Source organism: Tursiops truncatus, chromosome 21, assembly GCF_011762595.2.
Source record: "Tursiops truncatus isolate mTurTru1 chromosome 21, mTurTru1.mat.Y, whole genome shotgun sequence".
Classification (NCBI taxonomy): Eukaryota; Metazoa; Chordata; class Mammalia; order Artiodactyla; family Delphinidae; genus Tursiops; species Tursiops truncatus.
The window spans coordinates 30633193-30648356 of NC_047054.1; the positions used below are offsets into that span (position 1 = coordinate 30633193).

The window sequence follows — 15164 nt, forward strand, 5'->3', positions numbered from 1 at the left end:
TGGTGATCAAGACCGGTTTAGTCACTCCAAAATTTACTGAGATATGTTCTTACAATGAGTAAGAAAAGAAAGAAATTAGAGATGTGCGTAGGCAAAAGCCTGATGAAGTCATAAAGTCTCATCCAAATAGCATATTATGGATCGATGTAAGTTCTGCTGGATATGAAGGCTTCAAAGTCACACAGCCACTTTCAGAACCAACCTCATGCTCTAAGCACCACTGGTCAATGAACACACTGTCTAATGACATGGATGTGGAGAAAGAGAATGTAAAGACCTATCGGGGCTTACTGCAGTAGGTCTTGTTAAAAGATAACCTGAGGCATATTAAAACTTTTAAGAGTTTATTTGAGCAAAAACTGATTCAAAATGGGCAGCATCCAATTTAACAGTTAGAAAGAAGCTCCACGGGACTTCCCTGGTGGTCCAGTGGTTAAGACTCTGCACTTCCACTGCAGGGGGCACGGGTTTGATCCCTGGTCAGGGGACTAAGATCCTGCATGCCACACGGCATGGCCAGAAAAGAAAAAAAAAGTAAAAAAAAAAAAAAAAAAGAAAGAAACGCTTAAGAGCTGTAAAATATGGAAGACTTTTATAGGCAGAAGGGAGTGGGAACAAGGAAGTTATACTGGCAAAAAGGTGGGCTGATTATTGCAAAGTTACTTTCCTTTAGGGGATGGCAGGGGTCTATCAGGCAGATTACCTAACTAGTGCTGGCCAGATGATTCTTGATTGACTGGTTTAAGATTCCATTTCTGGAAGAGCCAAAAGTGTAGTTAAGGTAAATCTCTCAGTTTGGTGATGTGAGGTTTAGCATAAGGGACTCCATTTGGGGCCTGGTGTCTTGTTTTCGTTTTTGTTTGTTTTTAATTCATTAATTAATTTATTTATTTGTGCTGTGTTGGGTCTTCGTTTCTGTGCGAGGGCTTTCTCTAGTTGCGGCAAGTGGGGGCCACTCTTCATCGCGGTGTGCGGGCCTCTCACTGTCGCGGTCTCTCTTGTTGTGGAGCACAGGCTCCAGACGCGCAGGCTCAGTAGTTGTGGCTCACGGGCCCAGTTGCTCCGCGGCATGTGGGATCTTCCCAGACCAGGGCTCGAGCCCGTGTCCCCTGCATTGGCAGGCAGATTCTCAACCGCTGTGCCACCAGGGATGACCCTGTTTCTTTTAACAGTCTTTACAGCTATAATAAAACAGTGGCCTATCCAAGATGAATTCTCATTTTCCAATACATACCCTTGAAATCCAGTGGGGCAAGCTACCTCTTCCCTTAGGTCCACTGTGACTCCATCTTGGATTTTAAATGAAGACTTGAGAGTGCCCAGATGATGAAATAGTGACCCAAATCAGATTAATCAGTTCATCCACACAGTGCAAACAGGCTATCAGAGACAACTGAACGTACTCTTGTATCGCAGGAATAATCTTTGAAAAACTATTTAGGAACTGGGCAATAAAACTACCCAGAATGGACACCTTGGCAAAAGCTAAATGTAATTTCCTGCAGGCCAAGGGACAGAAAAATCAATGGTTCAAGTCTGAGTCCTATGTTCATGTAGACATGGATATTAGGCCAGAGAGAATCTAATGTGGAAATTGTTTGTCTGCCCTTCGGAGAGAGTCTCTCTCACTACTGGGCTACAGAATAGGCATGGTACCCTAAGGTTTGGGCTGTGAGCAGGAATTATTCCTGGACACCATATATTTACTATTGGCAGACTATCCTGTCTGACGTGATACCACTCGATTGGCATTCACCCCAAATGTTTGGTACCCACTCTGTACACAGATCTTACCTCCTTCAACAATCAACAGGATAAGAATAAAGGGTTTCATCCACATGAAATGAAAGCCATATATACTGGTCAAGATGGATTGGAGAAGTGATGGTAACCAAGTTGTCAAGCCTTTCATCTATCCTGAGCACAGGCCATTATAGTACCAGGAAGTCCCCAGGGGTGAGATTGAAAGAATATTCTTACTAGATTTGGAAATGCTCTCAAATCACATACATTTCTGGTGGGTTCTTTAGGGCTAACACATACCCAAAGTCATAAATAATAGATTTATGCTGAATAGATGATGGGGATAGATATTCTACAAAAATGTAACAGTTCTCTTGATTTTAAGGGACGCTCTCAATGTGGAAATGCTACGATTAAGACAGTGGAAGTAGGGATGAGTATATGACTGGAAGCCACATAGCTATCCTGGCCTATCTAGATTGTTATTGTGAAGCGGCACAAGATACAGTGGTAAGGAGAGGGGGAGAAAGGAATAGGAAGGGGAAAGGGAGCTGGTCAGAAGATCACTGTCTTGATCGAGGAGACAGCATATGCAGGGATACTCAAGAAAATCTGTCATCTTTTAACAGCCCTGCCTGGCCAGTAAAAGGTGGCTTATATAAGCTAAACATGGCAGTGGCTCCAATAGCAATGGCAGTTCCAGGTATGATGCAGTTACAGACCGAAGGCACTTGGTGTGTGGTGGTGGAAATTGTAGTAAAATCTTTCTTCAGTATCTCACTAGACCCAAAAGATCAAAATCAGCTTGCAAGTTTAGATATTGAAAACAATTTATAACACATCTATGTGTTCTGAGACACTTGCAATCCACTTATAATCCAAGACTGGGCTCCAAAACAAGACCTAGTGGTTCCAGCGCTTGGGACCGAGGAAGACAGGCAAATGTGTCTTTTCTACCAGTTACAGTCAAGTGAGAAAAGGAAATCCAGGGCACACAGCCCAGGGCAATGGACATGGCCAGTCCTCACAAATACAGTGTTAGCCCCTAATCTCCTCTCGAGGGTATTGTTTGACATTGACTGCAATAGACACCTTTCCAGATATGACACAGCAATTCCTCTGCACAGCAGACATGAATCATACTAATCAAGTACTCCTAAATGGATAATATTTACACATCTAGTCAGACAATGGTGCCACCTTGAAAGCCAAGGATACTCAGTACTGTGCGATTAGCTGGGGCAGGCCATGGACATTCTGCGGTCCACATCACGCACAAGCAGCTACAAGTAACTTTAGAGCCAGTTACATTTTCTGCAAATGTGTATGTCTGAGCTTATTAAACAATGAACTACCCTGGCCATTACTTTGTTTTACGCCTTTTATATATTTTTGTTCTTTTGTTAGTCTTTATCATTGGATAAATTTGTTCTCAGGTCTCAGACGTGATGTATGTTGGTGATAAACTAAGAACTGCCTATACTCCTAAAGCGTTTCAAGGTTGTAAAATGTTGCAAATGAGAAAAAAAAAGTACTGTCTGGCTAGAGGAAGTCACAGGTAATTAGAGTCTTATATTAAAGTACTGAGGTTTAAACGGAAGTGGAAACCATTGTTCCCAGAGTGATTAACAAATCAACAATAATTAAAATAATTTTTGCCACTACTGGCCTTTAGCATATAGCACTGGATACTGCTAGTACTTTTCACTAGCAGTAAAAACTTCCATTCTGGGAAGCTGACGGAGTTCATTTCAATTTCATTAGGCAAGACTTGGAGCACCGCTTTACTCTCCTCCCCACAATAATATGTCATCTCAGGATTATACCAAATCTGAAATATTATTATACCAGTGTGAAATATTATTGAATGTATAGGTATTCTGTCAAAATCATAACACTTTTAGAATGGTCTGCAACTGAGAAAATTTGCATCCCATGCTATTTAAGCATATATGACTAAAGACAGACTCTACAATCCAAATAATCCATCTATACTGACTTACTAAACAAGCAGTTACATTTCAGTGGGGGTAGGTGGAGCTCAGCCAGAAGAATCATTGAAAGCAGTCCAGGATAAAAGGGAAAAAAACCCTGGCCACTGGGCACTGTAACTGATTAGGACCCCCTACAACCGCAGGCATCTCTGATCACTTACACAGCTGATTTCATCCAATGGCCCTAAATTTCCTGATATCCACTGGCTCCTGGAATTTGGAACTAATGAACTTTATCCCATGGTTCAGTGAAGAGCTTTTCCTGGCAAAGTTCCACTATAAACAGATTGGCCTCTGACACTGGTAAAGTCCACAAACAGGAAGCTGTACACCCATAAGAAACAGAAACAGCCCACCTACTCCTTTACCTAAACTACTAGGTCACTGAAGGTCCTCTCTGTAAGACTTGTCTCATGCCGAAAAAACTTAGTTTACTGAAGAATCAGCATACATCCTAGCCTTCCAGCATATTGGTGATAAATTCCTGATAATTCATACAACTGAATGTGAATGAAATGACAGACAAATGTGTAAAAGACATGAAAAGACCATTCAACCATAGGAAAACCCAAAGTAAGTAAGATATCCTCAGAGTTATATATACATGTATACCTCATGACACAGCACATTCACTTGTCGGTACACATACACCCTAGTGAAACGCAGGCACATGTGCAGCAGGAAACATGTGCAAGAAAATTCATAAATAAATGAGTCTTTACAGTCATAAATTGAGATAAACTTAAGTTTTCATTTCACAAATAATGCATAAATAAACTGAAATTTTCATAAACTCAATACTAAAAGCAATGAAAACAATTGGAATATAGCTACATTCAAAAGTTGATGGGACTTCCGGGAAGATGGCAGAAGAGTAAGACGCGGAGATCACCTTCCTCCCCACAGATACACCAGAAATACATCTACACGTGGAACACCTCCTACAGAACACCTACTGAACGCTGGCAGAAGACCTCAGACCTCCCAAAAGGCAAGAAACCCCCCAAGTACCTGGTTAGGGCAACAGAAAAAAATAAACAGAGACAAAAGAATAGGGACGGTACCTGCACCTCTGGGAGGGAGCTGTGAAGGAGGAAAAGTTTCCACACACTAGGAAGCCCCTTCGCGGGCGGAGACTGCGGGTGGCGGAGTGGGGGAGCTTCGAAGCCGTGTTGGAGAGCACAGCAACAGCGGTGCGGAGGGCAAAGCGGAGATTCCAGCGCAGAGGATCAGGGCCGACCGGCACTCACCAGCCGAGAGGCTTGTCTGCTCAACCGCCGGGGCGGGCGGGGCTGGGAGCTGAGGCTCTGGCTTCAGTCGGAGTTCAGGGAGAGGGCTGGGGTTGGCGACGTGAACACAGCCTGCAGGGCGTTAGTGCACCGCGGCTGGCCGGGAGGGAGTCCGGGGAAAAGTCTGGACCTGCCGAAGAGGCAAGAGACTTTTTCTTCCCTCTTTATTTCCTGGTGCTCGAGGAGAGGGGATTAAGAACGCTGCTTAAAGGAGCTCCAGAGACGGGCGCCAGCCGCAGCTAAAAGCGCGGACCCCAGAGACAGACATGAGATGCTAAGGCCGCTGCTGCCAACCACCAAGAAGCCTGTGTGCGAACACAGGTCACTCTCCACACCTCCCTTCTGGGGAGCCTGTGCAGCCCACCACTGCCAGGGTCCTGGGATCCAGGGACAAATTACCCGGGAGAACGCACGGCACGCCTCAGGCTGGCGCAATGTCATGCTGGCCTCTGCTGCCGCAGGCCCGCCCCTCACTCCGAGACCCTCCCTACCCAACCCCCCGCCCCGACCCCCGGCATGAGTGAGCCAGAGCCTCCGAATCAGCGGCTCCTTTAACCCCGTCCTGTCTGAGCAAAAAATAGACGCCCTCCAGCGACCTACACGCACAGGCGGGGCCAAATCCAAAGCTGAGCCCCTGGGAGCTGTGAGAACAATGAAGAGAAAGGGAAATCTCTCCCAGCTGCCTCAGAAGCAGCGGATTAAAGCTCCACAATCAACTTGATGAACCCTGCATCTGTGGAATACATGAATAGACAACGAATCATCCCAAATTAAGGAGTCCTGTGGATGAAAGGCTCTTGGTGCTGCAGCCAGGAGTTAGTGCTGTGCCTCTGAGGTGAGAGAGCCAACTTCAGGACACTGGTCCACAAGAGGCCTCCCAGCTGCACATAATATCAAATGGCGAAAATCTCCCAGATATCTCCATCTCAACGCCAGCACCCAGCTTCACTCCATGACCAGCAAGCTACAGTGCTGGACATCCTATGCCAAACAACTAGCAAGACAGGAACACAACCCCACCCATTAGCAGAGAGGCTGCCCAAAATCATAATAAGTCTACAGACACCCCAAAACACACCACCAGACGTGGACCTGCCCACCAAAAAGACAAGATCCAGCCTCATCCACCAGAACACAGGCACTAGTACCCTCCACCAGGAAGCCTACACAACCCACTGAACCAACCTTAGTCACTGGGGACAGACACCAAAAACAACGGGAACTACAAACCTGCAGCCTGCAAAAAGGAGACCCCAAACACAGTAAGATAAGCAAAATGAGAACACAGAAAAACACACAGCAGATGAAGGAGCAAGATAAAAACCCACCAGACCTAACAAATAAAGAGGAAATAGGCAGTCTACCTGAAAAAGAATTCAGAATAATGATAGTAAAGATGATCCAAAATCTTGGAAATAGAATAGCCAAAATGCAAGAAACATTTAACAAGGACCTAGAAGAACTAAAGATGAAACAAACAATGATGAACAACACAATAAATGAAATGAAAAATACTCTAGATGGGATCAATAGCAGAATAACTGAGGCAGAAGAACGGATAAGTGACCTGGAAGATAAAATAGTGGAAATAACTAATGCAGAGCAGAATAAAGAAAAAAGAATGAAAAGAACTGAGGACAGTCTCAGAGACCTCTGGGACAACATTAAACGCACCAACATTCGAATTATAGGGGTTCCAGAAGAAGAAGAGAAAAAGAAAGGGACTAGAAAATATTTGAAGAGATTATAGTTGAAAACTTTCCTAATATGGGAAAGGAAATAGTTAATCAAGTCCAGGAAGCACAGAGAGTCCCATACAGGATAAATACAAGGAGAAATACGCCAAGACACATATTAATCAAACTGTCAAAAATTAAATACAAAGAAAGCATATTAAAAGCAGCAAGGGAAAAACAACAAATAACACACAAGGGAATCCCCATAAGGTTAACAGCTGATCTTTCAGCAGAAACTCTGCAAGCCAGAAGGGAGTGGCAGGACATATTGAAAGTGATGAAGGAGAAAAACCTGCAACCAAGATTACGCTACCCAGCAAGGATCTCATTCAGATTTGATGGAGAAATTAAAACCTTTACAGACAAGCAAAAGCTGAGAGAGTTCAGCACCACCAAACCAGCTCTACAACAACTGCTAAAGGAAATTCTCTAGGCAAGAAACACAAAAGAAGGAAAAGACCTACAATAACGAACCCAAAACAATTAAGAAAATGGGAATGGGAACATACATATCGATAATTACCTTAAATGTAAATGAACTAAATGCTCCCACCAAAAGACACAGATTGGCTAAATGGATACAAAAACAAGACGCATATATTTGCTGTCTACAAGAGACACACTTCAGACCTAGAGACACATACAGACTGAAAGTAAGGGGATGGAAAAAGGTATTTCATGTAAATGGAAACCAAAAGAAAGCTGGAGTAGCAATTCTCATATCAGACAAAATAGACTTTAAAATAAAGACTATTACAAGAAACAAAGAAGGACACTACATAATGATCAAGGGATCCAAGAAGAAGATATAACAATTGTAAATATTTATGCACCCAACATAGGAGCACCTCAATACATAAGGCAAATACTAACAGCCATAAAAGAGGAAATCGACAGTAACACATTCATAGTAGGGGACTTTAACACCCCACTTTCGCCAATGGACAGATCATCCAAAATGAAAATAAATAAGGAAACACAAGCTTTAAATGATACATTAAACAAGATGGACTTAATTGATATTTATAGGACATTCCATCCAAAAACAACAGAATACACATTTTTCTCAAGTGCTTATGGAACATTCTCCAGGATAGATCATATCTTGGGTCACAAATCAAGCCTTGGTAAATTTAAGAAAATTGAAATTGTATCAAGTATCTTTTCTGACCACACGCTATGAGACTAGATATCAGCTACAGGAAAAAAATCTGTAAAAAATACAAACACATGGAGACTAAACAACACACTACTTAATAACGAAGTGATCACTGAAGAAATCAAAGAGGAAATCAAAAAATACCTAGAAACAAATGACAATGGAGACACAACGACTCAAAATCTATGGGATGCAGCAAAAGCAGTTCTAAGAGGAAAGTTTATAGCAATACAGTCCTACCTTAAGAAACAGGAAACATCTCGAATAAACAACCTAACCTTACACCTAAAGCAATTAGAGAAAGAAGAACAAAAATACCCCAAAGTTAGCAGAAGGAAAGAAATCATAAAAATCAGATCAGAAATAAATGAAAAAGAAATGAAGGAAACGATAGCAAAGATCAATAAAACTAAAAGCTGGTTCTTTGAAAGGATAAACAAAATTGATAAACCATTAGCCAGACTCATCAAGAAAAAAAAGGGAGAAGACTGAAATCAATAGAATTAGAAATGAAAAACGAGAAGTAACAACTGACACTGCAGAAATACAAAAGATCATGAGAGATTACTACAAGCAACTCTATGCCAATAAAATGGACAACCTGGAAGAAATCGACAAATTCTTAGAAAGGCACAAATTGCCAAGACTGAATCAGGAAGAAATAGAAAATATGAACAGACCAATCACAAGCACTGAAATTGAAACTGTGATTAAAAATCTTCCCACAAGCAAAAGCCCAGGACCAGATGGCTTCACAGGCGAATTCTATCAAACATTTAGAGAAGAGCTATCACCTATCCTTCTCAAACTCTTCCAAAATATAGCAGAGGGAGGAACACTCCCCAACTCATTCTACGAGGCCACCATCACCCTGATACCAAAACCAGACAAGGATGTCACAAAGAAAGAAAACTACAGGCCAATATCACTGATGAACATAGATGCAAAAATCCTCAACAAAATACTAGCAAACAGAATCCAACAGCACATTAAACGGATCATACACCATGATCAAGTGGGGTTTATTCCAGGAATGCAAGGATTCTTCAATATACGCAAATCAATCAACGTGATACACCATATTAACAAATTGAAGGAGAAAAACCATATGATCATCTCAATAGATGCAGAGAAAGCTTTTGACAAAATTCAACACCGATTTATGACAAAAACCCTGCAGAAAGTAGGCATAGAGGGAACCTACCTCAACATAATAAAGGCCATATATGACAAACCCACAGCCAACATCGTCCTCAATGGTGAAAAACTGAAAGCATTTCCACTAAGATCAGGAACAAGACAAGGTTGCCCACTCTCCCCACTCTTATTCAACATAGTTTTGGAAGTTTTAGCCACAGCAATCAGAGAAGAAAAGGAAATAAAAGGAATCCAAATCGGAAAAAAAGAAGTAAAGCTGTCACTCTTTGCAGATGACATGATACTATACATAGAGAATCCTAAAGATGCTACCAGAAAACTACTAGAGCTAATCAATGAATTTGGTAAAGTAGCAGGATACAAAATTAATGCACAGAAATCTCTGGCATTCCTATACACTAAGGATGAAAAATCTGAAAGTGAAATCAAGAAAACACTCCCATTTACCATTGCAACAAAAAGAATAAAATATCTAGGAATAAACCTACCTAAGGAGACAAAAGACCTGTATGCAGAAAATTATAAGACACTGATGAAAGAAATTAAAGATGATACAAATAGATGGAGAGATATACCATGTTCTTGGATTGGAAAAATCAACATTGTGAAAATGACTCTACTACCCAAAGCAATCTACAAATTCAATGCAATCCCTATCAAACTACCACTGGCATTTTTCACAGAACTAGAACAAAAAATTTCACAATTTGTATGGAAACACAAAAGACCCCAAATAGCCAAAGCAATCTTGAGAACGACAAACGGAGCTGGAGGAATCAGGCTTCCTGACTTCAGACTATACTACAAAACTACAGTAATCAAGACAGTATGGTACTGGCACAAAAACAGAAATATAGATCAATGGAACAGGATAGAAAGCCCAGAGATAAACCCACGCACATATGGTCACCTTATCTTTGATAAAGGAGGCAGGAATGTACAGTGGAGAATGGACAGCCTCTTTAATAAGTGGTGCTGGGAAAACTGGACAGCTATGTGTAAAAGTATGAGATTAGATCACTCCCTAACACCATAAACAAAAATAAGCTCAAAATGGATTAAAGACCTAAATATAAGTCCAGAAACTATCAAACTCTTAGAGGAAAACATAGGCAGGACACTCTATGACATAAATCACAGCAAGGTCCTTTTTGACTCACCTCCTAGAGAAATGAAATAAAAACAAAAATAAACAAATGGGACCTAATGAAACTTAAAAGCTTTTGCGCAGCAAAGGAAACCATAAACAAGACCAAAAGATAACCCTCAGAATGGGAGAAAATATTTGCAAATGAAGCAACTGACAAAGGATTAATCTCCAACATTTATAAGCAGCTCATGCAGCTTAATAACAAAAAAACAAACAACCCAAACCAGAAATGGGCAGTAGACCTAAATAGACATTTCTCCAAAGAAGATATACAGACTGCCAACAAACACATGAAAGGATGCTCAACATCACTAATCATTAGAGAAATGCAAATCAAAACTACAATGAGATATCATCTCACACCAGTCAGAATGGTCATCATCAAAAAATCTAGAAACAATAAATGCTGGAGAGGGTGTGGAGAAAAGGGAACCCTCTTACACTGTTGATGGGAATGTAAATTGATACAGCCACTGTGGAGAACAGTATAGAGGTTCCTTAAAAAACTACAAATAGAACTACCATACGACCCAGCAATCCCACTACTGGGCATATACCCTGAGAAAACCAAAATTCAAAAAGAGTCATGTACCAAAATGTTCATTGCAGCTCTATTTACAATAGCCTAGAGATGGAAACAACCTAAGTGTCCATCATCAGATGAATGGATAAAGAAGATGTGGCACATATATACAATGGAATATTACTCAGCCATAAAAAGAAACGAAATTGAGCTATTTGTAATGAGGTTGATAGACCTAGAGTCTGTCATACAGAGTGAAGTAAGTCAGAAAGAGAGAGACAAATACCGTATGCTAACACATATATATGGAATTTAAGAAAAAAAAATGTCATGAAAAACCTAGGGGTGAAACAGGAATAAAGACACAGACTTACTAGAGAATGGACTTGAGGCTATGGGGAGGGGGAAGGGTAAACTGTGACAAAGCGAGAGAGAGGCATGGACATATATACACTACCAAACGTAAGGTAGATAGCTAGTGGGAAGCAGCTGCATAGCACAGGGAGATCAGCTCGGTGCTTTGTGACCGCCTGGAGGGGTGGGATAGGGAGGGTGGGAGGGAGGGAGACGCAAGCGGGAAGAGATATGGGAACATATGTATATATATAACTGATTCATTTTGTTGTGAAACTGAAACTAACATACCATTGTAAAGCAATTATACTCCAATAAAGATGTAAAAAAATAAAAAAATAAAAAAAAATAAAATAGTTAATCAACAACCATTGAAAGACATATAGTCCAGAAAACAAATAAAGAAACCCACTTGAAGCCACTGTTAAAAAAAAACAAAACAAAACAAAACAAAAACAGAAGTTGATGGATGTTCCAAGTACAATACTGGGTGAAAGACCAAGTTACAAATGACACAAATCATATAACTGCCAATTATATAATAGTAGAACACAGTTAATCAAACTATATTGTATAAAGATGGGAAAATAGGAGGTAAAACTAAAACTATGATGACAAGAAAGTACTGAAATGATACCTTTAAATTCCAAGTGATGATTGGAAAAAGGAGGCATATTGAGAGTGGACACACAAAGAAATTCTTTGGCAGAGGTAAGGATTGTTTTGACCTTAGTGCAAAGTATTCAGGTGCTTGTTAAGTATCTATGTATTACACTCTTCATCCATATTTCCTGTATATATTTCATATATATTATATATCACAGTGAAATAATGGAATGGTATAAATATTTACTGCTAAACAAAAGTGGGCAGAGTTTACTATAGAGAGAGCTGTACTAAAATATATTTTAAAGAAAATTATAATTAAATGGGAGATTATTTCTGAAGGAAACTTTCACATACAAAAACTCTGATAAAAAGGAATGGAAGGTAAAATAAAGCAACTATTTTCTGAATAAATTCTTCATAGTACTTTCTAATGTAAAGAAATGAAATATTTTACAAGAGTATTTTACAGGAAAGTTAATTGGGTTGTAAACACTGTGATCTGGGAGGAAGGTGGCCCAGATAGATGTTTACCATTAAACATCTATGGTAAAAATACAAAGATAATCACTAAAGGAAAATAAACAGTACATATAGACTAAATCACTAAAAGAAATACTGGAAGAAAGGAAAACAAAATAAACAGATTCAACAAAAATTCAATTAAGAAAAAATGTGGCAAATTGGATATAGAAAATATAAAAATTTTGAGACCAACTAAAATTATAAAAATATGCAATCTAGAGGAGCATAAGAAAAGTAAATGTAATGAGGTATCCTGGAAAAGATCCTGGGACAGAAAGAGGCCATTAGGTAAAAACAAAGGAAATCTGAATAAACTATGGACTTTAGTTAATTTAAAAATATGTAAAAATATTAATACAATAATATTTGAGTTAATCTTATAAATCAAGGACAGATTGAATAATAAATTACAACCTAAGGTAAATACTGAACTTAATAGTAAAGAAAACCTAAATGAGAATAGAGAAATATCAGGGAAATACTAATTTAAGGAAGCTAGTGTGTGCATAGATATAGACATAAAATATGTATACAGATATACAGATATATACCAGACCAAATAGACATTAAAACAGAAATCAACATTAGAAATAAAGAGATTCAGTATTTGAAGGTAAAGTATTAAATTTCTAGGAAGGTACAACAATTGTAAATAAATTTACACCATATAAAAGAAATACAAAATATATAAAATATGAATTGAGTAAATGATAATGAGAATTAGGCAAATCCAACTGTATAGTTGGAGATATCAATATTATTTCTCGAGTGCTGAGAGTTCAGGCAAACAAAATTAGTAAAAATATACAGAAGATTTGAGTCATTCACTTAAAAATTATAATGCAATCAGATTATACAGATTTTAGCTCCTAACAATTAGAGCTTACATCTCAGCAAGCAAATATGAAACATTAAAATAATCACCGCACGAGTATATGAAGGCAACAACAACAAAATGCAATGATTAGCTATCTTACCAAGCACAAATGAAAAACAAGAAGACAAATAGCAAAAAGTTAAATATAACAACAAACCAAGGATTGTGATTAATCCAATTCTGCGAAACGAAGTTAAAATAAATGAGGCTCTATACATGCAAGAACTGGAAGTAGGAGACAAGGAGGTGAACAACAGCATACATTTAATAACTCAGTGATCCAATTCAGGCACTTTGGAGGAATTCAGGGATGATTTAGGTGATAATTATACTACTGTTGGAACTGATGTTTATGATACAGAAAGGTGGGTAATGTTTACACAACAAGGAAAATCTACTTCTTTAACCACACTGCACTTACCCCAAACTTAAATTCTTCAAATGTTTCAAATTCAGGATGAGCCAGTTATCACATGCCTTGTATCTCCCCATCTTAGCTATTTGATAAAATGGTGCAACATTGAAAAAAAAGTTCTCCCACTTATATCACAACTATATTTATAAGACTACATGATGAACACAGAAACAAATCTTTAGATAAGCTATTAATGTTTCTCACCAACCTGTGGCCCACCACAATCACATTGTTCTGGTGGTTCCAAAACTCCATTGCCACAAACTGAAACTCTTCCTTGTGGAACCACTTTTGAAACTGTTCGATTCTGAAGACATTCAAATTCAGGCTGTGAAGCTGTATGTTTGAATTCACCCATGCTGCAACTGCTGAGAAACTTTACACCATGGGAACGTCTGAAATTAAATTATATTCCTCAGTTAAAAGGAATAAAATCAGTATAATAATTATAATAATATAAATAATAACAAAATATAATAATATAATTATTATATTGGGTATTATTAAATTATATTATATTATATATTATTATATAATTATTATAATTATGATGGTGTTGTCAATAATAATGAAAATAGTAAATAGTAAGACATATTTAAACATAGCTTTTTGTGTGCCAAGCACTGTTTTGTTTAATATATTCTAAATCATGTAACCTTAACATCCTCTACTTAAGAAAATGAAACATACTAGGAATAATATGGAAAAATGAAGGAATAAACAATGGTGGACTGTGTTAATTAAAAGTCAGAATTATTTGTACTTTGGTAACAAAATTAATTAATTAAAATATCTCAACACTGAGTATATAGAATGTATAAACCCTAGATTCTTTTTATTTTGATATTTTTATATTTCTAAGTACACTGTTTAATGGGCTTTTGTTTAAATTTGTAACAATCTCTATGAGATTAGAGAAATGATACAAAAGTACGAAAACCAAATTTTGTTTCCTGAAATGGTTGAGTAAGTTGCCAACGGGAGATCCTGATTACTCTAAATATTTTAATGTATAACTCTTACATAGTAATGAATTCTCTGAAATCACACCTTCAATATCAGGAAATAATGATACGGCGCTAAAATCTAATCCTCACATCACATTCAAATTTCCCCTTCATCACGGTATTGGCACTTCATAGCAAAAGGATCCCGTTCAAAATCAACACTGCATTTAGTTCTCATGTCTCCTTAGCTTAGTTGATTACAATTTTTGTAGAATTTCATGACAGTGAAACATTTTATAATTACAGGCTGATTATTTGGTAAAATGTCCCTCAATTTGGGTTTATGAAATGTTTCCCCATAGTTAGACTGAGGTTATGCATCTTGGCAACCTCATCACAGAAGTGTTGCTGACTCTGCTCCATCGCATCCTAACCGACAGCACATGATTTCAACTTGTTACATTTTTGGTAAAAGTCACTTTGGTCAGTTGATTAAGGTGTGTCTGCCAGTCTTCACTCTAACATTTCTTTCCTTTCTTATCACTTAATAATTATTTGAAGCGAAGTTTTATGTAAAATCTCATTTCTAATCACATTTTCAATTCATTCATGTATTTACATGAATATGGAATCATATCTTCGTATTACACTCAGTGGGTTATAATCCACTACGAACATTACAAATGAC

At 38.4% G+C, this 15164-nt stretch overlaps 1 protein-coding gene across 1 annotated transcript in view; it reads right to left on the minus strand.

Moving 5' to 3' along the window:
* Positions 1–15164, minus strand: part of LOC101326121 (A disintegrin and metallopeptidase domain 3-like) — a 112945-nt gene that overhangs the window by 37014 nt on the left and 60767 nt on the right. Inside the window, 1 exon segment of the mRNA XM_033848745.2 lies at positions 13738–13924. Within this exon segment, the coding sequence (XP_033704636.1) occupies positions 13738–13924 (187 nt within the window).